The sequence below is a fragment of the Pezoporus flaviventris genome, unplaced genomic scaffold (genome assembly GCF_033815535.1).
Source record: "Pezoporus flaviventris isolate CSIRO_AGI_PZ_B2104156 unplaced genomic scaffold, CSIRO_AGI_Pfla_v1 ptg000036l, whole genome shotgun sequence".
Lineage (NCBI taxonomy): Eukaryota > Metazoa > Chordata > Aves > Psittaciformes > Psittacidae > Pezoporus > Pezoporus flaviventris.
In genome coordinates this window covers 36,640,325-36,665,567 of record NW_026892584.1, presented here as the reverse complement: position 1 = coordinate 36,665,567, position 25,243 = coordinate 36,640,325, and the positions used below count along the sequence as shown (strand labels likewise).

The 25,243-nt window shown below is 34.9% G+C and overlaps 1 protein-coding gene across 7 annotated transcripts in view; it reads right to left on the bottom strand.

The window, feature by feature from the left end:
* Nucleotides 1–774: 774 nt before the first annotated feature.
* PAPOLA (poly(A) polymerase alpha) overlaps nt 775–25,243 on the bottom strand; it is a 43,584-nt gene continuing 19,115 nt past the window's right edge. For 2 of the 7 annotated variants that reach the window (XM_061463945.1, XM_061463941.1), the window contains 14 exons: nt 25,103–25,241; nt 23,526–23,598; nt 21,919–22,039; nt 20,959–21,043; nt 16,436–16,489; nt 15,545–15,664; nt 13,971–14,080; nt 11,155–11,276; nt 9,383–9,525; nt 8,520–8,620; nt 6,684–6,904; nt 6,220–6,285; nt 5,106–5,180; nt 775–2,941 (listed from right to left, as the gene is read on the bottom strand). In XM_061463945.1, coding sequence (XP_061319929.1) covers nt 2,846–2,941; nt 5,106–5,180; nt 6,220–6,285; nt 6,684–6,904; nt 8,520–8,620; nt 9,383–9,525; nt 11,155–11,276; nt 13,971–14,080; nt 15,545–15,664; nt 16,436–16,489; nt 20,959–21,043; nt 21,919–22,039; nt 23,526–23,598; nt 25,103–25,241 — 1,526 coding nt within the window. In that variant the 3' untranslated portion in view covers nt 775–2,845. Of the gene's footprint in view, nt 2,942–4,835; nt 4,938–5,105; nt 5,181–6,219; nt 6,286–6,683; nt 6,905–8,519; nt 8,621–9,382; nt 9,526–11,154; nt 11,277–13,970; nt 14,081–15,544; nt 15,665–16,435; nt 16,490–20,958; nt 21,044–21,918; nt 22,040–23,525; nt 23,599–25,102; nt 25,242–25,243 lie in introns of those variants that run through there. The other 5 variants (XR_009745183.1, XM_061463944.1, XM_061463942.1 and 2 more) reach the window with 5 other exon arrangements.

Genomic DNA, 25,243 nt, shown 5'->3' with positions numbered 1-25,243 from the left:
CTGTGATGAAAGGGAGATGGGGTGGGCAAGATATAAAGATGATGAATCTGTTCTAAACAAGACAAGCAATTGCATGCTGTGAAAAATATATACATCACAAAGGTTTATTGTTTTAGGGCAGGGTAATATGAACACCAAAACTATCAGTGGTTTTAACAATTAAATTTTAGTCAAAAGGAAGGTATTTAAAGTTACTCACATGAAGCATTTGGAGAATTGGGCTCATGCTGATACAAAGATCAATCAAGTGATGCACAGCTACTTCTAATTTTTACTTTTATTTCAGAGCAATCTTAAACTATTTGACAAGAAGAGAAATAGTGCCATCTGCTGACATAAGAAAGAGTCACAAGAAAAGCAAGTGTAAGATGCCAAAACTGTTACAGCCGTGTTTTTGAGAAATGAGCTTCAAGCTTTTTAAATATATAGTACTTCACACTTTTGATACCAAACTATTTTTTTCAGCTTTTAAACATACAAGATTTTTGAGAGGGACTCCTAATCAGCATACAAGGAATGGATGCTCTTAAAATTGGGTATTTTTTGGGCATTAAACTCTGTTCACAACAAGCCACTACACAATCCACAACCTTTCCCTTTTATAGACTGGAACTCAACATTCTGCTGAGCGTTACTTCCACTACCTATAACATCACACTTCTTTAGAGAAGATTTATTTATGTACTCTTTTATGCCACACGGTGTTTTTGTCTTAGCAGAAAACTTAAGAGCTAAATATGAATTGAGAGTGCATTCAGAAAAATCACACAACTATGGGATTGTGCTGTTTTTTATTGTGTTTTCAATGGAGAAATACATCATCTGTTTACAAAATAGCTCTTGAAAAATACAAGGAGTACAGATACTATAAAACAAAGCAAACTCCAGTCATGAGACACTACGTACATCATGCGAAAGCAACAGTCTGATCTCCAGGTTATGAAAACTAGAATTAAAAAGTCACTATACAGAAAGGTTCCAAGTTTCCAGCTTGGCAAAACTTGGGTGCAGTTACATGAAACGTTTAATAAAATGAAAAAGATTTTCTGATGTGTAAACAAAACGACAAGACTAAATTTGTGCCTGGCAATTTCGATCTAAACTCCATAGCTACACAAAATACACAGACACCTTGTACACTTCAACTGTTAATATAACCTTCTTTGGGGGTGGACGACAGCAGGCTGCACAGGGCAAGGAAAAGAGAAATATTGTATACTAGACATCTTAGACAAATGGCAAAAAAAAACCTTCAGTTACTGCACAGCCTAAGTAAAAGATAAGCTACACTCTGACTCTGGAGAATTAATTTAGAAGGATAAGGGGAAGAGTGTAAGTAATTCAATTTTAACATGAAAGATGCACGTGTAAGAGGATGGAGCACAAAGAGAGAAGGAAGTTCATAAAACATGCTAATCAAAGTATGGGAAGTATGATTTGACATCCCACATTCCAGACTTAAGTAACAGTAAAATGAAGTTTGTTATCTACATCTGGTATTACTGTTGGTATCCCTCATGTTCCTTTGCCATGAGAGATTTAGTTCTTTCAAAAAGAAAAAGTTGTTACTTTATTGATAGGACTACAATAACAAAAAAACAGGAGTCTAGAGCTTACTAGATGTCAAGTGCTTACTAGAAATATGATTTTTAAAAATTCAGCATTGTTCAGTATGTAAAACTATTTTTGATGAGCCACCTAAAAATAAAAAGGTTAAAATTCTTCGGGAAAAATCTTTTTGCCTTTATTTAAAATTTGAAGCTTTTTAATGCATACAGGACTTTCATGGAGTGTAGAAAAATCACCTTATATTTAGTGATTCAAAGGCCATCAAGACGGGTGTTGTATTTCACAGGCACACAATATTTACTTAAACACTTTAGTCATGAGACAAAATTCTGAATTTGTGCCTACAGGCCAAAAGGTATTACGACAAGGTAAGGAGCAAGAGGGAATCCAAATGAATACATGGCTTGTTTTTTTTTGTGTAAATAACCACTGTCATACATGGTGCATACAAGCTGGAGAGGAAAGAAAAAAAGACATGAACAAAAAAACCCCACCCACCATTAAACGCAAAAGCTTTTCCCAAGAAATAAAGGGATCAAAAAAAGGTAATAAAGAGTTTGATTAGCTCAAAGGAAAGTTTATTTGCTGTTTCACTGCTGATCTGTATGCACCTTAAAACAATCCTATAAATAAAAAGTAGACCACATCTTAATCATGTCCCAGTCCCACCAATACCAAAACTTCCCAATTACTCCCTCAACTTATGTCTTATAACCTCAACATTTGACATTTCATTCTAAAGGCTTACTGCTGCTTGATGGCAGTTGAACTAGATATACTACACACTTGTTTTCAATGCATAGTATATTGTAGAACATCATCCAATTTGCACTACTGAAGATATTCTTCAATAAAATGAAAGTGTATCAGAGCTAAGATCTAAAATTAGTCATATTCCAATAAAAAAAACTACATAAAAGTGCATTTAAGGGATTCTTATGCCAGTTTTATCTCAATTTTGAAACAATGCATCAAACAAATTCAATCAGAATGTCAAATATGGCTACAAATAGTGTTCATGTTTTTAAAGGCAGTAATCCTTCGAAATACTTAATGCAACTGTTGCTAACACATTAATTGTACTCCTGGCTTCACATACTAACCTGGACTTCCAATCAAGTGGTGATTTTAGCCCAGAAAGGGAAGTGCACAAAATATACCTAAATCCATTTGCAATTATGTTCTAGTCTTGCACTCTCCATTCTCCTTTTTTAATAGGATTAGAAGACAACAGGTTGAGTTGGCAGATATTGTTTATGGACCCCTGAGGTTGTTTTTACCGATTCAATCTCAATTTTATTGAATTCTTGATAACAGGAATAGGATTTGCAGGGAGAGCAGGGATATCTGAAAGGTCTGTACTGGGTGTTTTCTGAAAAGAAAAGAAATGAAGCATTTTAACTTTGTCAGTATCAAAAGAAAAATACTGTAGTAACTGGCATTAACTTTGAAAAACAAGATCTTTAGAAGAGCTTTTTAAAAATATACCAGGATGAGAATCATTACCAATTATAAACACAGAAGCAGATATTTCCTTTGCCTACATAGTCATTACGGAAAATCTGTACCAGTCTTTTCCATAACATGCATTTCTTTTTTCGACAACTGCAAGAAATTAGGAAGTGCAGATATGTCTGAGCCTACTAATAACCTGTATTATAACAAAAAGTAATATCCACAGAATTAGGGTGCTTGGCAGGTGACACCTAGTGTCTGATCTACATGTTTAGCATTTAAAAATTCCTTTGAACAATTCAGTGTTAAGCTTCAGCCCTTTGTAGGTCAAGGATGAAAAACTGTCTCCAGTGCAAAGTGCGCGTCTTCATACATTCCATTTCAGACTGTGCGGAAGCTCTTACAGCCAAATTTCCTACTTTTCTTATCCGTTTAAATTTACATAGAAAAGGTATGATGAATAGTGCTATACGGCTGGGTTAAGAATTCCACCTTGAAAATACTCTGAACACCTAAAAGACTTAAATCCCATTCAGCAAAATTACATCTACAGCCAAATAAAGGAAAAAATAGCAAAGGAACACACCCAATATTCAGTGTGATTCATTGATTTCTCACGTGCTTCTTTATTGCTGGCTGGTGGGTTTGTTTTGTTGTGGGGTTTTTTTTTCTTTGGGGGGGTGGGGGTGGAGATGTGGTGGGTAGAAGTGGGGGTAAACTTTGAAGTATTTCTCTTCCACTGTGGCAGATCAGTTGCCATTCCAATAACCCAGTTATTATGCATTATTTCCCATAATGATTTATCATAAAAGGTTATCTTATAAACACTGAAAATTAGTATGAGGTACATTTGATAAATGGGGGAAAACTGCATTAAAATGACTGCTCTTAATTGTTGTTTTAACAAGTTAACACTAACTGATATGGCAGCAATGCAACCAGGACTTGGGGCAGAACAGCTCTGACCACTTGCCTCCCTCTTGCCCCCAGTAGCCCACTCTGGTTGGTGCTGATCTGTGGTTTACCATGTCTCTATTTTCTGCCACATGACCAGGGCTTCAACCAAACCCAACAATGCTATTCAAAAATGAGAAGAGGCCCACCATTCTTTTGCAGCTCTTTTGCAGATTACTTTTGCTAAAGTAGTAACTACACAATAAATAAAAACTACAAAGCTTCCTATAATCATCCCTCAACAAAGGGTAAGACAAACTCTGTGTACTAACTGATCTAAAAATATCCCTGAAACAGCTTAGTTGGACCATGGAACATCTAGAATTTTTGCCAATTTGGTACTTTTATTCAGTATTGCTCATATAGTTCAAAAAGTCCACTAACAAATGCCACAAATACTATTGCAATGTATCCTATTTTCAATCAAAACATTTACTAGACATCATTTAATAATTCTGCATAAAATGCTTTGCAATAGCATAACTTTAACCAGTAGAGCACTAAGAAGCTTAAAAATGCTAGTAAAGACAAAGATGTGTTCTCTAAAAGTTGTTACAATATTAGGAACAAGAATTTAAGTGAATGCCACACAGACGTCGTAATTTGATCTCTATTTTTCCAATGCTCCTTACACTTACAATACCTGCAGTGAAGAAACACAGGTGGCTAAGGAATTACAAAATTACAATAAATTTTCTCTCTCATACTGAATTTCAGAGCCTAAAGTTACATTTCAAACATTTTCAACCTCTACAGGGATATCTTTGACCAGCAACTGTTTAAAGTATTTTGTTTCCCTGTTAGAAAGGATTATTCTGCGATGTGCAAAGCACAAAGGAATAAACTGAGGCCCTTACTTTGAAGGCACAATTCAGAAGAGCGAATCCAGCTTCAGTCAGTTTGTATGGCAAGCCATACATGTTTAGCTACAATGCACATTCATTAAGATCAATGACCATCTAAAACACAAAAATTGTGACAGTAACAATAACCAGCTTTCCACACGATGGAATTAATTAAAAATCATACATTTAGTTTTAACATCTGGACTAATTATTAATTTCAATATTTTCACCACAGGTTACTGCACACACATACAGAGAGGTGTTATTTTTAAAAAACAGTACCTGAGGAGCTTGCAGAGAAGTTGTCTGAAGAGTTTCTGTTTGAGAATTAACATTCACTTCTGTCTCAAGTTGCTCCTAAAAAACAAGAAGTATCAACATATTATATTAAAGAAGTTGATTCCTCCATTTCTTCCCTGAATATTAAGCACATAAGATTTAGAGGAGTCTGACAGTAAAAAGCTAACAGGATTACCTATGTCTCTTATAATGATCTGTTATCCAGAGGATCTATTTTCAATATTAGAGTTACAAGCTTATATGCATTTCAGCCTTCACCCATCTTGAGTTTGAAAAAGATTTCAAGGTGACTACATAATAAGATACAATTCCTCATATGAGGGTGTGAAGACTATAAACCAAAGCACTTAAACATTTTAATAGATATTTTAATTTCTTGAGCATTTCCAGAGCATTCCAAAGGCAACAAAATATGCCCTATAAAAACCGTGTATGCCCAAGTGGATAGTTGCTATCATAAAGCTAAAGACAGACTTTCACCCTTTCTATTCACCAATAAGCAGAAATTGCCTGCTAAATTACAAGATACTGGAGTGAATCTCTGCAAGTCCTGAGAAGTTATGCTGTAACTTCATATAGTAATTTCACTATCAGAAGAAATATACTTGCAATCATTTGTTGTTGGCTTGTGGTTTTTTTTTTAATCTAAAAAGTGAAAAAGTTTGCACCTGGCATTGGGATTCTCAGCCCAACATGCAAAAAATCCCAATAGACAACTGTTCTTAAACTAAGTAACTTATTGTGTTTGGGATGCAGGCAAAGCAAGGTATACAGACACAGCCCTTATCCGATTTAAGAATTTTAAATACAAATATAATCATTAATTTTTTTGCTATGCATGATGCTGTGTGAATGACCAGCAAAGAAATCTCTCTCCTATGCAAACATAAACTCAGATTCAGCTTAAACTGCAGCAAGTAACATACTGCAATTCATTAATGCTGACACAGTGAAAAAACAGCATATCATTTTGGTATCTTCACTGGAGAGTCTATAATATATCTGCAAACAATCATTCCTACAGGAAAGCACAGTAAGCTTCACAAGGAAGAGTCACAATTAATATACAAAAGTTGTATGGGTTAGGCACAGATACCTTAATGTCCATTTTTTCATTTTCATTGAAATCTATACAGCTAGTATCTTCGCTTATTTCATCCTGCTGAAATGCAAACAAACCCAGAAAATATTAAAAATCATAAAAACATATTTTAAAATAATCAACAAGGTCACAAAGTGTTTTTCAAGACAAAATTAGCTGTAAGACTTAACACGCTCATATTCTAACAACAAGTAGCTTTTAAGACAAGAACTTAAAATCTGAGCATTTGTGCTAATCCAGTACATCATGTGATGAATATCAGCATGGTGAAAAACCACTAACACATAAACAAGCTGCATACATAAAGCAGCAATGCAGTCACAGTAGGAAATATACATCCCATTTAACAAAATAATTATAACTGGGAATATTATAATCAACACTGTGCAGCTGATGTGAATATATGAATGTAAAGTTTTGGGCACTGCTATGGTATGATCTCAAAAAATCTCAAATACCTCTTCAATTTTTATTTTCTTAGGAGACTCTTCCTTATGGGGAGATGATGTCCTTTTCACTGCTGTGACAGGGCTAGGCATTTTTGTTGCAACATTTCCTGAAGTTCTTGGTGATGGATTTAATAGACACGCTGAGGAAGCAATTCTAGAGATGGTAGGCTTTGGTGGTGGAGAAATGGCTGGTTGCGTGGCAGTTTGAGGAATGCTTTCATTTGAAGTACCTATAGATAAATAATTTTAAAAGCTTCAGCAAGATGAGTTGATACAACCATTTTAGGTCAATCATCACTGGTATTCTTGGTCTCTACTCAAAATCACTGGTATCAAGTACGCACCAAAGAAGCGGTACAGTTAGTTGTATAAGCACCATATTTGGAACAGCAGGTGTGCATCCACAGAGTTTAGTCTCAAGTTAGTTCTGAGATAACGTGCGTACCAGATACAGGGTATCAGTGACATGCTGCTTGGTCTCATTAACCCTGCTTAACAGCAGGGTATATTAGCTCAGACAGAACTCTGTGCTAAGACAGCTTGTATTATTCTTGGTACCCAAAAGAAGTTTTACTGTTTCTGTACTTGGCCATATATATATATATATATGTATATATATGCATTGACAAGGAGTGCCTTAAATCAAATTCAAGAGCAATCTGGTACTCCTTTTGTCACTTAAACATGAAGTTTATCATTTCTCATGCCTGGAGTACACAATGACAGACTAAGTCACAGAACAGTAGACAGAAATCTGACATTCCATGCATCCTTTTGAAAAAGGCTGCATATGACAAAGCTCTAGCTCACCAATTGCCTACCTCAAACCGATGAGCACACACAGGGAGATGCTCAAGTAAGAGAAACATGACACTTAGGACATTTTTCACTAGTAACTATCAGGTGGCTGCTTCAACTAAAACACAAGAATGAGCAACTTCTGATATGCTTCCAAATCCAAAAATGTCACACCGTTTAAGCTCCATTTAGTGCTCATAGACAAACTTACTCACTTTGATTTTTATTGTAAGTCACAGGTGCATCAGTGAACCGTCTCACATGTCAGAATGAAGTAAGAGAAATCTCATCTTGAAAGGCAAACCAGTTGGTCACCTTTCCCATCTATTTCTGACTTGTTCCTTGTATACAGCTAATGTTTATCAAAAAAGAGGAGCAGCTGACTCTAAGTGAACAATTTCATCAGATGCCTTTGCTCTTTCACTAAAAAATACTTTAAAAAGAAAAAATATTACTGAATGAAGTGTACCTTTTCTTGTAGAAAATACAGATAAAGCCTGCACACAGAATGAGACATAGCTGAAAAGACATCAATAAGCAGCATGTGTTCTGCTTACATCCGAGTCGTTTTCACTCCTAGACTAAATTTCCATGAAGGACAAGGAGCAGGAACATGGGAGCACAGATGACAAACAGTACAGAACCCCATCTTGGGTTTAACTATAAAATGGATTAAAAATAAAAATTGCTCTTCCAGCTTTAAATAATTTTTCCTCATTTGACGAGCTGAACTACAGACCTGCCTCAGGACATCAGAAAACTACTGCTATTGTGAATAGCAAATAAAAATCCTTAAGAACAAAAGAACAAACAAACATCACAAAATATTCCGCTGTGATTTCCAGAGTCCTAAAGAAATTAGTTAAATCTGTATGCAAAGAGAACATGTTACAGCATGCGTTAAGTAAAGAACCCAAACTGGAAGAAAAAAGCCTTTAAGTGTTATCAAAAAAAAGCCAAAAAAACCAAACAACAAAACAAAACCAAGAAACACAAAACAAAAAAAACCAGTATCAACAGACCAGCATATTAAGCCATTTCCCTTACCCCCTGAGCTTTCACTGGAATTTATTTGTGGCACAGTGACTTCAGAAGCCTGTATGTTGGTCACAGATGCTGCTGTTACAGCTGGCGCAGGACTGGTTCTGCTAAAAAGAGAAAAATGACGAGATGCTAAGCATTACATAAAGTTACGGTGCTATATGATCGGCCAGTAACCACAGCTGATAAGATTTTACCTACGTTACAGGCCAGAACTTGAAATACAGTGTCACAGTAGGAAGACAGAAATGAGCACTGGCAATCTACTATCAAACTTGAGTAAAGGAAGCTATTTCAACTATTTAACCTGAATCACTTCAGAGACAGCTTTTTAGACCAGTAAGAAGCTGAATTAAAAAAAAAAAAAAAAGCAACAAATAAGGCTTTTCCTGCTAACTACCACTTACAGCCTCCTACTGCAGTGCCCCAAGTTTTTATATTATCTTGTTCTAAGCATATTTACCCAACTTTATTCCTCAACTGAAGTCCAATACCATAACACCTAACTCCAAATTCAGTCCTGCTCTAGTGCTCAAACTGGACATAGGAGTGTCTACAAGCTCCAATTTGGACCATTCACACCTTGATAATCATCTCACGTATGATTATTGGCGAGGCACTGGAATAGGTTGCCCAGGGAGGTTGTGAATGCTCCATCCCTGGCAGTGTTCAAGGCCAGGTTGGACGAGGCCTTGGGTGATATGATTTAGCCTAAGGTGTCCCTGCCCACGGCAGGGGGGTTGGAACTAGATGATCTTAAGGTCCTTTCCAACCCTAACGATTCTATGATTCTATATGCAATATTTGCTGTTTCTCACACAATTACTTCAGAAACAGAAAGTAGGAAGAAGCCTGAAAGTCTTCATTACCCCTGAGAGCTTCCAGAACTGTTCAATGGACTCGTCTTCATAGCACTAGTAGGTGAAGGCACAGACGTGCTGTTATCACTGTCCATAGACAAGTCTAGGCTGCTGTCATTCAGAGTTGTCAACCTGATCCCTTCTGTTGAATGCTGCAATCCACAAGACAACAGAAAATCATTAGTCCTATTAAGGGCTTAAATATCAGCAAAGATTCAAATGATGCAATATTTCCACAATGCAAAATATTAGCTGTTACATTTGTGAAGAAAAAACAAACAAAAGATGATTTAACAGCGATGAGCTTCCACCATAAACTAAGTTTGTATGCATGCCTTAAATGCAGTTACATTTTAAGGAAAAAAAAACACAAAAAACTAGTGTCAAAACCTGGTGTCAAAATAGGAGCAGTTAAAACCACAAAAAAGTGGACAAATTTAAAATCCTTTTATGTGTAAATACTACCCCATCCTGTCACTACAAGCATTTACATTTTCACATTCACAATTCAAGTGTAGATTTGTCTGAACCAATGATGTTCAAAAGCACAAGATGAACTAATCTATTTAGTGATTGTATTTTCAGCTTTATTTCAAGTTTCTCTGGCTTATAGATACTGCTTTCATTAACATCAAAGTAATATTGATGCACACCAAAACCACAATTAATACAAAGAATTGAGAGACTGATTTGAACTTATAGTTAGCAAAGAAGAACCCTCCTCTGACACAGCACTACTTGAAAGAGATCTATTAACTACTTAATACATTTCAGAGAACAATGTAAATATTATAGTTTTACACTTGGTTTCAATATTGGATTTCCCATTCTTTAAAAAAGCAATTAATTTAAAACAGCTACAGTAATAAAGCACATTACTCAGATATACCTAAAACAGAGTATATTCTAACAGTGGCTAGCTATTCACAAAACCAAGTAAACCTGTACTGTTCTTGGATTAAGCTAAACAGACACAAAGAAGTGGGGATTTAGAAACACAGACTAAATTATTAAATTCAATGTTCCAACCCCTTCCTCCTGCCTCCACTGAAAGTAAATCACAGCCAACACAATAGCTTAATTAAAAAATTTGCTACCATTCTCATATATATCCACACAGGTAAACTATATACTGAGGGAGAAAATAAACTTGGCTAGACAATGGGCAACTTTCTGGTGTCAAAACTGTCATTTAAATCTTTTAAAAGAGCATACAACACCAAAAGCTGCCGAGTTGCAGGTTGAAGAATGCTTTCCTCCAAATTATCCTCAAAGTATTCAACATCAGTTACAGCAACTGACTACCATGTTAAATGGAAAAAGGCAGCAACAAATTCAACGCTCTACACTGCTATTTGGTTACTTGCAATTTTACATTTAGGAAACTTATAGGATAATCTAATAACAAGAGAAAAGGGATAGAGATAGCAATTGCTTGACTGACTGTTCCATTACTATTGTTACAGATGCTTCCTTTACATGACCTCCATGTTAAAATAGCAAGAACGCTTTAAAACTTTATTATTACACCATTTCGTTTAGGAAGGCCAACAAAATAAAATATTTCAGCCGGATCTGAAGACATTGTTGATGTTCTGGGAAATCTGGTATCACATTTAGTGCATCTAGTAAAACTGCTACAGTCAAATGAGATCACACTGCTTATACAGATAAGACTAAGCTTTCAAAATGTGTTTTTAGTTCTTTGATTAATAAGTCTAAGAAGCTGAGAAATCGTTTCCCAACGGAGTTTTTATTGTTCAAATATTTGTCAAGTTTACCTTTTTCTTTTTCTGAAGCACGTGATTAGGTAGCAGTTGGTGAAGTTGCTTACGTTTCACATGCCTTGCAGCAATCTTCATATCCATCTCAAACATCTTGCTGTTTATTGCTTGCCTATAAACTACACAATTAGAATAACATTAAGACATGTTGAAGCATTTTGCAACGTCCACTTACTTGCCCAGGCAGAAAAAAATTGCATTTCATAACACCACCTTCAAGAACAAGCACAGCGTTTCCTTATTCTGGATGCAGAAAGTGAACTGCCTACTACACCACCACTGATGGTGCAAACACTAAAATGTTACTTTGGAAACAGGTGACCTGCTTTTCTATAAAAGCATCTTGCAAGCAGAGAGTTCTCTAAACTATACTGTTAACAAATTTTAACAGTAACAGCTCTGAAATGACTTCTTCATTTCATCTCAAAGGAACAAAAGACAGAAATAAGATATCCCTTATGAGAATTACATTATTTACATAAAAATACTTTCGTCAGAGTAGACTGAATTTTCATTTATGTAGCTCCTAGAGCAAACTGTTCCAAATTGAGGAGCTGAATACTGACCCGCCAACAAATATACTACAAATCATTCTGGCAATTCAGATACCACACTACATTTTTGCTGTTGTAGTCTTGGGGGGCTGGTGGTGGTAGTGTCTGTTTTTGTTTTTTTGCTTGCCCTATTTATTTTTTAGGTCTACTATAATGTTCTAAAATGTTCTTTGCCTCAGAACATGTACTTCTAGTGAGTCCACATAGAGCTAATAAAAGAACTAACACTGCAACCCAACATCTAAGGGGGGCTATAGGGATGCTGGGGAGGGACTATTCGTTAGGGACTGTAGTGACAGTCTTAAGATGATCTTAAGGTCCTTTCCAACCCTAACTATTCTATGATCTTGTGTTCCAGTAAAGCCAGGTGAAAGAGGTTAAAATGAAAAAAAAAATGTTCTTTCACATCAATTTTCTAGATGACATTAAACAAAGCCATAGCAAGTGTATGAATACAAAAAAACTTTCTGTAGATCTTCACCTTTTAAGTTCTGTTATTTCCCTTATTCACTGTCTATTCTACCAATATTAAGGAATCTCATTAAGGAATTGATTAGGCTGTATGTAATTAAAATTTGATTAAGAGTCAGACACACAAATAGCTCAATGAATTCTGCATATTAAAGAGCCCACTACACTAATTTTTGGCATTGAAGCTCATAAAGCCTCTGTGTGAAGATTATACAGGTTACAGTTAAGGCAGGGGCACACACAGGAAAGCCAGACATGGTTAAAGCATTCCATATTCCTAACATTAGGTCTTACCAAAGTTTCAATACAAGGAAAACCTAGCCCACTCTTCATGGCTTTCTTCCTCTCCCTGCTCTAAAAAGTAGCCTATTCCATAATTTCATTCGTGAAAATGCTCTGGTAGTTCTGATAAAAATCTTAGGATCTATTCCAAAAGACAGGGCAAGCATGTTTTCAGGATGGATTAAAAACATTGAAAACAGACCCACATTAATTTGAGATGACAAAGAAACCCATAACACACAAACAGAAATTGTTTGTTTGATACTTTTTACAATATTTACAAATTGAATGGAAAACTATACACTGCAGTCTATAATGTTTTTGATGAAATACTACTTAAAATTGCATGTAGCCAAGTTTCAGACCTGCATGTAATGCAAGTAGATCAGACTCATTAAGTGCAACATTGAGTATTTTCATACCAAAAATTTGACAAGTACACTACTGAAGTATCGTTTATAAAACACAAAAAGACACTCTAATTCATAGATCCCTTCACTCTTTCAAAGCAGCAGCCAAGCTATTATACCTTTTCTAAATTCTGAAAAATTACAATGATGTGTCAATAGTTTCACCTTCACCACTTGAAAGGAATATTCCACCTCTCAATAAAAATCCCCTTGCCCCCACTGTAGCTTTATATGACTAAAAATAACTTCAGTACCTTGGCATAATTTACTTATAAATATACATATTTATTAATATTCACTCATACACCCACACTGTGTATGTGTGTGTGTACGTACAGTTTCCTCACTTCCAGACTGAGTTGTGGAAATTCGGAGACCAGGGCTGCATTAGGTAACACCTGAACCTACTCCTGTAACTGTAAAAATGTAATACTTGAGCCTTAAGCATAGTTTGTTAAAGGAAAAAAATCTTGGCCCTAGACTCTGGAGATGCACACCTTTTCAGCTGTGACCCATTCTTTGCTTACATATTTCTTATGCATGTGCTACAATATTTTCATGAATCAAAAAATAAACATCAGAAAAAACTCAAAAAGATTTCTTGCACTGGGTGTTGGACATGAAAGTAAAAGTTACTGAACCAACTAGCTAGTATGAAATGCTATGGAATAAAAGGCATTTTGTTCTGAAGTCTACTAGTTACTTGGCTATAATCCACCGATAAATTCAGTCTCATCATGCAAAAAAATATTTAAATTATATATGTTTTAAACATGAGGTTATGCTAGGTAGCTAGCATGTAACCAATCTGCCTGTTTAACAAAGATCACAATATATAACAACGTTTTTAGTGAGATCTGAAAGATGCATGCATCATTTTCACCAGTTTTAATGAAAAAAATGAAAATTATTACTTTGTCTAGCAGCATTAAAACTCATTAAAACTGTATTTCATTAAATAACCTCAACTCCTTAGCTGAATCTCTCTTCTCTATGCCTAGACAGAGCTCTGCTACTGAAACAGGCTACATTATGAACAAAGACAATAGCTTCAATGATTTTATCAATACCAGAACATGTAGAAAGCAAAACTTACCTGTGTCTGTAAAAGACTGAATGTCATAGGTAAGGTCAACACTTAAATTCTCAGAATTCTCTGTTTTCTTAAACACCAACCCAATCACCCACATTGTACGGTATTCTTCTCTGGAAGATATTATACAAAACAATCATATAATACTGGCAGAAGAATAATCTAAACTACTAAGACAGACAACAGTTGTACATTTTTTAGCTCTACTAGCAATGGGGAGCTAGCCATAGAAAGGCAAAACCCGAAGCTGACAATGACATTCCCCTTTCATTTGGGAAAAGTCATGAAAAAATGACACATTTATCTCCAGCAAACTTAATGAACGAATATCATCAGTAATTACTTCATTCAACTGTGCTTCTGTACAGACTCTCTCATTAGGAATTTTAACTAGACATTGCAGCTGTAAAGGAGCAATTTGAAAGGAGAAAAGAGATTTTCAGTACTTGATCCTGAAAATAGTTAGAATTTATTCCCTAACTAACCAAGTCCTGTTTCGGCACCTAAACTTTTCTTTAACTCTCCAATTTCTTAACCATGACTAGACAAAGTGCAGTTTTGGGGCAAGAAAAGCCTCCCTTTGACAGCACACCTTCACTTAACATACATGGAAGATGATTACAGTTTATTACAGAATATAGCATAACAGTTCTGTAACAGCTAAAGACATTCGATGTTTTAATTCAAATGTCTTTTCCCATAGGACTATTTCAGGAGAACATTGTCTTCCAATCAACAGGCAGCTTTAGCTGTATTCACCCACTAACATGGTGCTGAAAAAGTATTGCCTGCTTTTGTCCAATTTTACTTAGAACACATATGTAATTTATGTATGTAACTTAAAAAAAAAAACAAACCAAAAAACAACCCAGTAGCACCATACTGTCACTTGAAGCAGATGATGTCTGAGAAAGGCCAGCAAACAAGGCTTTTCACACACTCCTGGTGAAGACAAAAATTTTCTCCACGTTCTCACAAAAATGATTCCTTACAATTATAATGCTACCTAGAAATAAATTTTATTAAAAAGAGGTTTTAACCAACTATAGTTGTTTTGGGTGGGGTGACAAAGCACGGAAATAGTTGAAAATATATGCCAAACAATTTGAAGCACTTGGTATCCTCACCACTGTTCACACATCCAAATTCTAACATCAGCCATTACCAAGTTTCAGTGATATGCACCTTAACTGCTAACAATATTAAATGTACTTAGTTACTTAAGATTTCGGTTCCGCGTCTGATGTTCTTCCTGATTCTCAGTGCTGCCTCCTAACTAAAACTGTCTTATTATCTGATGCTAGCTGCTCAAACAGCAGCTAAGCAGCTAAGTAACAGCAGATTCTTGGCAAGAAAATATGCAATTTAATACAATTTTCTGCTTAGAAACATTCTTATACAGAATAGAGTATCTAATTTTACAAGTAGTATGTAAGAGCTCAAAATTATATGCCTTTAGATGATGTAACTGAAAATTAATCCATTTAAGATTCTATAAAAATGCTAGTGTGTTTATTAATGAATTGGCTTTTAATTACGTTAGTTCCTCACCGTTACATTAAAAAAGTTTTGCTTACTTGTCAGGATTCTCCTTCGGTGCTGGGAATGACTGTGGATTCACATGAGCCAACGTAATGAATTCATTCTTCTCCAGATTTCCAACTAGAATACGAATTTTTGATTCCACCAAGCCCACCCTGCATGAATGTCATTTATTAGCAAGTTCTCATTAATATGAAATAGAAGTATCTAATATCATGTATCAGGACAAAATCCTCAACATCCTCCCTATACTAATAGTTGAGTCTGCAAATTAATTAGTGCACTACAGATGACAGACTAATTCAGACCAACAAACCAAGCGAACATGTTCTGAAAACTAACACCAGAGAAGCTTAAGAGTGCCTGAAGATCTCATTATGGCCAGATTTTACAAATCAAATTAAATAGCAAGACGTTCCACATCAAGTAAAAGGCAGCAAGAAACTCCAACGTATTTCTCCAACATTCTTTTGGCTTTAGATGATGAATTTTCAGGTTGAAGAAATCCTCAACACGTGACAATCTTAAAACTTTTATAACAAAAGAGGGCAGAAACAAGGGAATGTTTTTTTTTTTTGAGAAAAGGTATTTCAAGAGATAGAAAACATACTCCTCGCACTGCTTATTAAAAATGTGCATAAGGCTTAAGAAAACAAGATTTTCCAGTGCACCTGACTGTGCTGTAAAGAAGTAAAATGCAAGCAACAGCTTTCACTCCTTGGTTCTTCACTTTTACTGTTTTTCAGAAACATGCTGTCTTCATCCATTTAATTCTGAAATGCCACTTTGTTCCACTAAAAAGATATTAGAATGACTAGATCTCCCTTACATCCAGGGTTGACAGGGTTTTGGTTTTGTTTGGAGGTTTTTTTTGTGTTGGGTTGTTGTTTTTTTTTTTCTTTTTCAATAGCAAGCATTATACTCACCATTCTAGACGCTGTTTTTCTGTCGGTGCACTTGCTAGAAGTACAATATAATGCCTTTGGAGATAAAGACAATATGCTATTCTATTTATACTTCTAAAATAAGACATCAAACCTTAACATTAAAACTTTGTAGCAAATTGTACACTGCAAACTACAGATTATTAGCTTAAGTATATATACTCATCAATATAATTATGCATTTTTATGTCCCCCAAGCATGTGACTAATGGACTTCCCAAAAAACATTTCAGATTTTAGGGAATTGCATTTTTACTTTAATTAATACCAGTAACCTTAATAAAAGCCTAGGAACGTAGCACTAGTTGGAAAACAGTACAGATATTTCAATATGACATGATATCAGGGATTTAAATGACGAGAGATTCCTTGCAAGTGAAAACAACTGTTCACAGCCATCTATACATATGCTAGCTTAGTCTCATATCTGTTTAGAAGAACAGTTAACAAAAAAAAATGCATTTCTTCAAAGTAAAAAAAAAAATGACACTAACAAGTGTGGTTTAAAAAGCCAGTATCTGCAGCTTAGAACTGTCTGAAGACACTTAATCTGAAACTTCATGAGGAATGTTTCCTCTGATGATAATTCTTAAGCTCTCAATTATATTCCAGGACAATCAGTGTATACACACTAAGTAAATTTCAAATAAACAGAAAACAGAACAAGAATGGTGGTGTAAACAAAGCAGCCTAAAGAGGGTGGAATGGAAGATGATTACTTTTAACTTGAGTTCATAATGAGGGAGGTGAGTGAACCTTACATGGTTACAGCCAGGTTTTTCAGAAGTTTAGCAGAAAAATCTATTTTAACATCCAAAGTCATCCAACTTGGCATTACTCCATAATGATATGGTATATTTAGGTATCTTCAGATCAGGATTTAAAGAACATAAGTAATATAATGGATTTGACCCTAGTATATATACCTCATGGAAAAGAACACAAGGTCAACGATGGTGAAAAACTATTGTGCGAAAAGTCCTATGAAGCTATAGGCCTTCAAATTGTAATGGCAAATAAAAATCAACAGATCAAATTAGTAAGCACATAATTACGTATTTAAGTGGCAAGAGGAAAAAAACCTTCTAAATGCTACAGTCCTTTGAAATCAGTCAGAGGATGTCAATGACACTAAAGGACTGAAAAAGATTTGGAGAAACTTTTTTCCCCTTTCTGCATAGATTAATTTTTCTGATAAAACAGAATTTTAACCCATTCCGAGTCAGTTTTATCTAATTTTTTTTTCCATTTTGGCATTAATAAATAGTAAGGGTCCTTTATTCAAATTCCATATGGGAAGCTCCTAACTTCTGGTATCTATTTTCCCTAATGAGCACTAGATATGCAACTATCATTCATAAGATTCCTAGATCATACATACCACACAAGCTTGCAGAATGTTTAATTTAGTAGGAAAGCCAACTTAAGCTTTTTGTTGTTTTTAAACATGTATGAACTGAAAAAAAACAAGTATCTGAAAAAATAATTTCCAGTTACTTATTAAAAGCAGCTCTTTGAAACAAATTTCTGAAGAATTAAAAAACAAAAAAAAACCCACAAAACCAACTTGGCTATGTCTTAAAACCTCAGCTAAGTGGTTAGTACCTAGGAAAAAAAAAAACTTAAGGCTTTTTTATTAAAATATAATGATTAGCTATTTTTGCTCAGGTAGTGCTAGCTGAAAAAGAAGGAACAGGAGAAGATGCAATTTCTTCCCCCATACCCAACTGTTAAAACGGTGCTAAGAGGGAAATCCACTACTGGCAGTTTCACCAAAAGTTAAATAGCACAAGCTATTAAAAACCAAGATGTACTTAGTTTTAGAGTCAAAGTTCTCACTGCTAAATTTTAATAACAAGATTATCAGTTCTTCATTCATAATTTTATCACACAGAATATTTCTAATCCAAAAGTATCCATTACTTCAGGATAAAGGAAAAAAAAACCAAACAAAAAAAACCTGAAGTTAAGCTTCTACCTCTCAGTGGTGATTTTTAGATTGAGAATATTGTTTTGAAGTATGTGGGTTTAGTCTTTTTGTTGTTATGTGGTTTTGGTTTGGGGTGCTTGATTGTTTGGTGAAACAACTGCTATTTCTCTCCTATTGTCTCCCTATCAGTATTGTTTTTATAAAAACAACCTTATGTAGATATTACGGAACTGTCTTACAGCATTAACACCCATACCTACAAAAAAATGAAGGATTTTTAAGTCATGCTACCTTCTGAAAAAAAGTGGGAACACCTGAACATGTTCATTTCAATTCTTATTAAGCTGTCCAGGATTTACACTTTAAATTATCCAGTCCTTTTAGACAGAGTCCTATCAAGGGAAGTGTTCAAAGCACCTTTTTAAAAGGTATGTTTACATTCTACTTATTTAGCAGGGTATCCCTACAACAGAAAAAATATGCCAGAGCTCATTAAATGAGTGTTATTTCTCTCGCTACTGTACTTCCCTCTTTGCTTTATGCTGTAATAATTTAATTCTTAAGTATCACTTCATCCTGATGTTATACCTATTTGAAATTATTTTTGTAATTTCACTCCAAAACACCATATCCAACCAAGTGTATGTCCTTTGTTGTTGTTTCCCCCCCCCTCAAAATTTAAAAAAGAATGCATGAAGGGCAGATAACACATGTAACTACCTAAATTCCAAATAATTGACATTTTGTATAAACAGGAAAAATACACACATAAAACCAGATGTCCCCATTTTCTTAATTTCTAATCTGCTCCTGCCATGCAGGTATGCAGCAGTCTCCTTAGTCACAAAGTTTATTTTAAACACTGCTAACAAGTCAAAAATGTTTATGATCAAGATAGATGTTTAGCAACCAACCGTCATCAAGAGTGCTACGGATTACTAGAGCAATCAGAGAAGTGTTTTTAAAACTGTGTCTCAGAGCAAGGACCAGACCTTGTCTTACCTGACAGAGCACTACATGCTACTTCGAATTTCAGCAGGGACAACTCAAGGCAACTACAACTTAGACAGGAGGAAAGTGTGAAGGAGGGAGGAAAAAAAAAAAAACCACCATCTAGCTTTCAGATGGAGATCTGAGCAATAGAGCCATATTTATTGCATATGGATGACTGTATATAAAGAATATGTAAGAGCTTAGTAACCAAAACTTTTAGTTAACCAGAAAATCTTGGTTAATTTAAACAGCTCCATATGATCATTCCACAATTTAAAAAATAAAAATAAGCAAAGACATTCTGTGCAAAGCATACAAACCCTGAACACTTAATGTTAGCAACAGAAAATTTTATTGCTAAAAAATGATAAAATGGCTAAAGCCAGTACACAAAAATATATTTAAATTAAGATTATTTCAAGTGACAATGTTTCCCATTTTTCCTAGTTTTGAAAGAAACAGAAAACTTACTAGGGAACTTACTAACTCTTGAGCAGAAGCTGATTTGTCTGCAGCCCATCTTAACTTGAAAAAAATAATGTAACTTTACTGTGCTTTTATAAGTGTTTTGAAGCTTACATCTCCAAGGTACAACATAAAAGCCATCCAAATATTTTAAAGCCTTTATCATGCAAAAGGTATAGAAACAAAACACAGACACATTATGAAGGTCATCAGTCTCTTTTAATGGGGGAACTGTATATTTCAATCTTGTTTAAATTAGTACATAACCAACCAACCACCCAACACACAAACAAGTGTAAAAGATATCTGATTTTGATTCAACAAGAATGGGTCTCCAATTTCAACTGAGGGCAAAGAAGATGTAGTCCATATTTTAATAATCCGCATTTATTATAAAAATACAACTTTCAGCAAGTCCATATACATTTAACAACCTTCTGCCCCACAAGCATATTACTAGAAACCCTAAAAATTGAGGTGTAAACTTCAATATTTCCTTTAGAGACATTACAAAATTAGAGAAACTAGGTGTGAAAGAGTATTAATAAAGACCCAAAAGCCTTAAGCTTTAATGAAAAAAGTTCAGTGAAACCTAGTACATCTGGCAGTTAGTCAACACAATTGTAAAAATATCTTTTATTATCAGAATGAACTGTTGACTATGTTAACAGAAGAAAACAGTTTCAAGCATGTACTCATCTTAAATATTGACTTTCAGAATTAGTTCTTTAAATATCTTGTTTCCTGAGAGGCTGAATTTTAGAATGCTTACTGACACCACTAATGAACATTTCTGTTAGTCAAACCAGCTGATATATCTTCAATTTTACTGGTAGCATACAGATTGTATACTTAACTGGTGACATTTTAAGTATCTGGTCAGGGACTAACAGTTTCTGAAATACATGCTAAAGACAAAAAGAAAAAAGATCTGAGGAAATTATTAATTTTCTAAGAGAAAGGATAACAGTGCATTCACTCCCCCTCTGTATAGAAAAATCCTAACACTTTTTGGAACTCTAATGTATGTATAATTTAAGATCCTGTGCTACAGAGCATCGTAAGATACTTTAACTGATAAAACTTAAAATATTCTCCCATGCCATAAAATACATACTTGTACTTTTGAAAGAAGTTTGGAGCTTCAAAAAGTTTGGACCACTCTGCCTTACTCAGCAAAATTTCATCTGTGATAGCAAGACCTAAATTATAAAAAAAAATAAATTTAAACTTTGTTTTTAAATACAGTTTAGTATCCAGAGTAAAAACAGCTTATTAACTTAGCAAAAAGTTACTAAAATTATTTTACCCCCTTAAAATTCAAAGGAATTTATCAAGTTTTATATTGCAGTCATACCTTAAGTGGTCATTATTTATATAAATCATATTATTAAGAACCTCAAAATGTGATTAGAAATGTATGGTAGTTGATCAGACTGAAAACTTAATGCATTTTTGCTCTGCAGTGTAACACTGCTCAGTTCAATCTTCCGTGTATGCCACAGTAAGTACTCAATTCAAAGATAAGAGATCTTTTTCCTTACAGTACTTGAATCATCTCTTCTAAAAGGCAAAGACACAGTAAGACAATAAGCTACTGCTCTTTCCGAGATAGCTACTGGTGCTGATGCTCTCTTCATCAAGTCTACTTCCTGCTTTGATAACATTGTCCCTTATTTACTGCAATTTTCCAAGCATATTACTAGGAAAAATCTACAGGACTCATCTCTAAGAAAGTATATGCCTTATATTAGACCCCAAAATGGCCATGACTGGATTACTACACTTACCTTCACTGGGACATGCCACAGTCTAAAGCCACTAAAATAAACCAGGCATTCTAATTAATTACTCTCAGTTTCTAAGAGTGAAGGACAGGTTTGCAGAAATCTTCACTGAATTTGGAACTTCAAGCCACAGAAGTTTAACAGGCCAAGTTCTACCTCTCTCAAAGACAGTCTCACACCAAGACACTATTGAACATCCTCCCACCTCCATCCTGACAACCCATACCCACAATGGAACTGTTTTAAAGCCATTTGAAAACATTTATATAGAGACATAAGATAATACTTACCTTGTTTAAATTCCTCAACCATGACCATCCGTGTGGAAACGGACACATTGTAGGTAGAGTTCTGCTGTGGATATGCTGGTGTAATTATAGGCATAAGATGGTACCTATCACTGGGGTTTACCTATACATAATAACAGCCAATCAGTTTTCTTCAAGCATACACATGAGTTAACAAATTTGGATTTCTCCTTTTACTACAACTGCATCTTAAATTCTAAGAGACTTTAGTTTGCAGACCAGGTTAAATTTACCAACAGTTCAGAAAAAGTTTAGAAAACAAAAACAATGTTTTCAAAGGTCATCATTCTGAAACACAGTGATGTGGGGAGGGCTGTAACCTGTCGGCACATCAAGATCAACTTGCTGGCATTTCAAAGTACAGAAATGCCAACTGAACAGAACAATTTCTCTCCTTAACAGAAATTAGCTTGGGAGCACATCAAAACAAGGATACCTTATCACCACATGAACACCTTCGGAAGAACAACTATCTTCAGACCTTGCAAAAAAATATCTTATACTTTATTTCTGTAATGCTACTGAAAACAAAGAGCTAACTTAAGACAAGAAGCTCTAGGCAACCTGACAGAAGCATCACTTGCATTAGCATATCTTTTATTAAACAGCACACAGAGGAAAAAAAAAAGTGACAAAATACACACATGCAAAGTACATTTTAAATAGCATTACGGTAGCATTCTTATAGATAGTAAATTAAAGATAAAATGCTGACGTTAACTTACCCCACTTTTCTTATTAGCTACTAAAACAGAAACAGTTCCCATCACACTGACCTCAAACCCCCATTGCAAGAATAACAGCAAGACTTGAGAACACTTTACCTGTCTCACATTATTTAAATGTGGACTTTTGTCAACCAGAAAAAAAAATCTGAAGTACAACAGGGCATAAACTTCAAACTTTGGTGCTTACTTTATTCACCAAAAAAAGATTAGTTGAACAGCAACCATTCTAAAATTCACAAAACAGCATCAAACACATCCACACTAAGCCCTACTGAAACCTCAGAACATGAGCTGTGCTGCAAGCTGTTTCACTGAATGCCTGAATGACATTAACAGCCGCTGCCCTTAATGCAAGTGCTACAAATACGGAGATCAAATATTATAAATAATACACAAAGCAACTTGAAGTCTTCAAGTTATGATCTTCTTTGATTCAAGATGAAAAGACATTAATACAACTGCATGGAACTGAACATATCTAGCTGTGACTGCACTGAAGTGAATTCAATAGACTTCTAAAAGTAACAGGTTTTCAGTTAGAAGCAAACCATTTCAAGATAAGCAGTTTTAAAAAAATTAATTGCTTTAAGGCGCGTATCTAATTAGGCCAAGTATTTATTAAGATCACTTATTGCAAAAGTTGGGAGTAAAAAAGTACATTGTTCAGCAAGTGTGCTTCCAGTGGTCGTTTAGAAAGATAAGCTTTGTTCCACATTCAGGAGAACTACAGGTTAATTATAAGGAAGACATAACACCAAAATATTACATTTAATAAACCCAAAATGAAGTTCACCTAGGACTCTTTAAGCAACTGAATTTATCGCACAGTGTGACTTATACGGGAAAAAATAATACACTAACCCTTGGGTCCCATACAGGCAAATTAAGATTGCATTCTTCTGGCTGTTTCAATAGCACTGGATTTGGCCATTCCCTGTTCAAAAAGATTGTAGCACTGAATAAGACTATTGGATACAACCATGTTCAACAAACAATACTTTTGAACGCGATCCTTCTGCTCTCAAGGTAAAGCATCATTTCTGTAAGACTAAGCTGGTCTAACTGGAGTTATTTACATAAGCCGTATTACTGAACTACAATACATCTGTAATTAGCTTTTCCAGGCCATTAGAACAATTAATTTTTTTGTAGTCTTTGGAGTTTCGTAACTACTGCTTTAGGGAACTAAAACTCCTCTAATTTCTTCTTGAAATACACCTAGCAAAGAGAAATTCCACTATGAAGATGGACACTGGGTCCATCTTCAACCTAGCCGTTTCATGGACAAACTACAGAAGAAACAGCCAGCATGGTTACAGCATTACAAGCATCATTACAAGGTGTATGTATTTAAAAAAAAAAACAACTAAAAAATCCAATCAAGTAAAAAAGAATCCATGCCGAATGAAACACTAAAAAGAGGCAACACTTCTGTTCTTCAAGTCATCTCTACTCCCATAAATTATCTTCTTATAAAGAAGTAGAAGTCAGTTAATCTCTTGGTATTTGTACATTAATGCTCCTATGCTATGCACATATAAAACAGAATAGCAGTATAAAGAACACAGTGAACAAAGTTTGCAACCAGTTTTCCACTTTGTGTGGCAAGATACTACTAAACACTGGGGACCCCAAAAAGGATATAAAGCCTATGGATTCAAGAAACTATGGAAATTACCTTCATGTTAAGAAGGAAACACACTATACTTGAAGTAAAGCAACAACTTCATACAGCGATCCTTAAAACATGTCAATGTCTCATGAAGACTGTAGGTAGAGACATGACCTTTCAAAAAAACCCCAGTATTCATTTGTAATCTGCAAAGTGCACTCTCATCCTATTAATTCTAAATTTACTTGGAATGTTACCATTGTTCCCATCAGAGTTATTCCAGTAATCTTTCTGAGGTAACTAGCTCAGGAGTATGAAGCCATATGTAACTGCAAAACACCTACCTCTCCGCCCTGGCAAAATAAAAAAAAATACAACCCACACTTTTGCCACTGGTTCTCCAAAACTGCGTTTAATCTACATGCCTAAACCAGATACTGACACACCTCCTCTCTTCCATTATCCCAGTACCTGAATATTAAAAGACTTCAAATTTGGGGGTGTCTGCTCTTATTCTGCACTATGTAAGTATTTCTTCTAAAGAGTAATGTTGAGTTACAAAAACCTAGGAAAATTTTTATCAAAAACTGGGTGGATACTTTAAGAACACAGTATGTTGGATGACTTGTTGAAAAAGCTAACAATTTTCTGTCAGTAAGAACAAAGCTTATAACTACATCTTAATCTGGTAACACCTGAAAATGATACCATAAAAACAGGACTAAAATTTAGTGTCTACAATCAATTTTATTTTAGTTTAATCTAAATATAAGAAAATAAACAAACAAACAAAAACCCAAACAACAAACCAAAACAAAAAACATACCATTTAGAAAATACCAAGAAAAATTTATGTACAAGAGTTGATGCTATTGCATTTGGATAAAGCTGGCAAGTTCTTGCTACTAGCATAGCCCAGGAAACACCGCCAAGGAAACCTAGTATATTGGAATAGATGTTGTGGCCT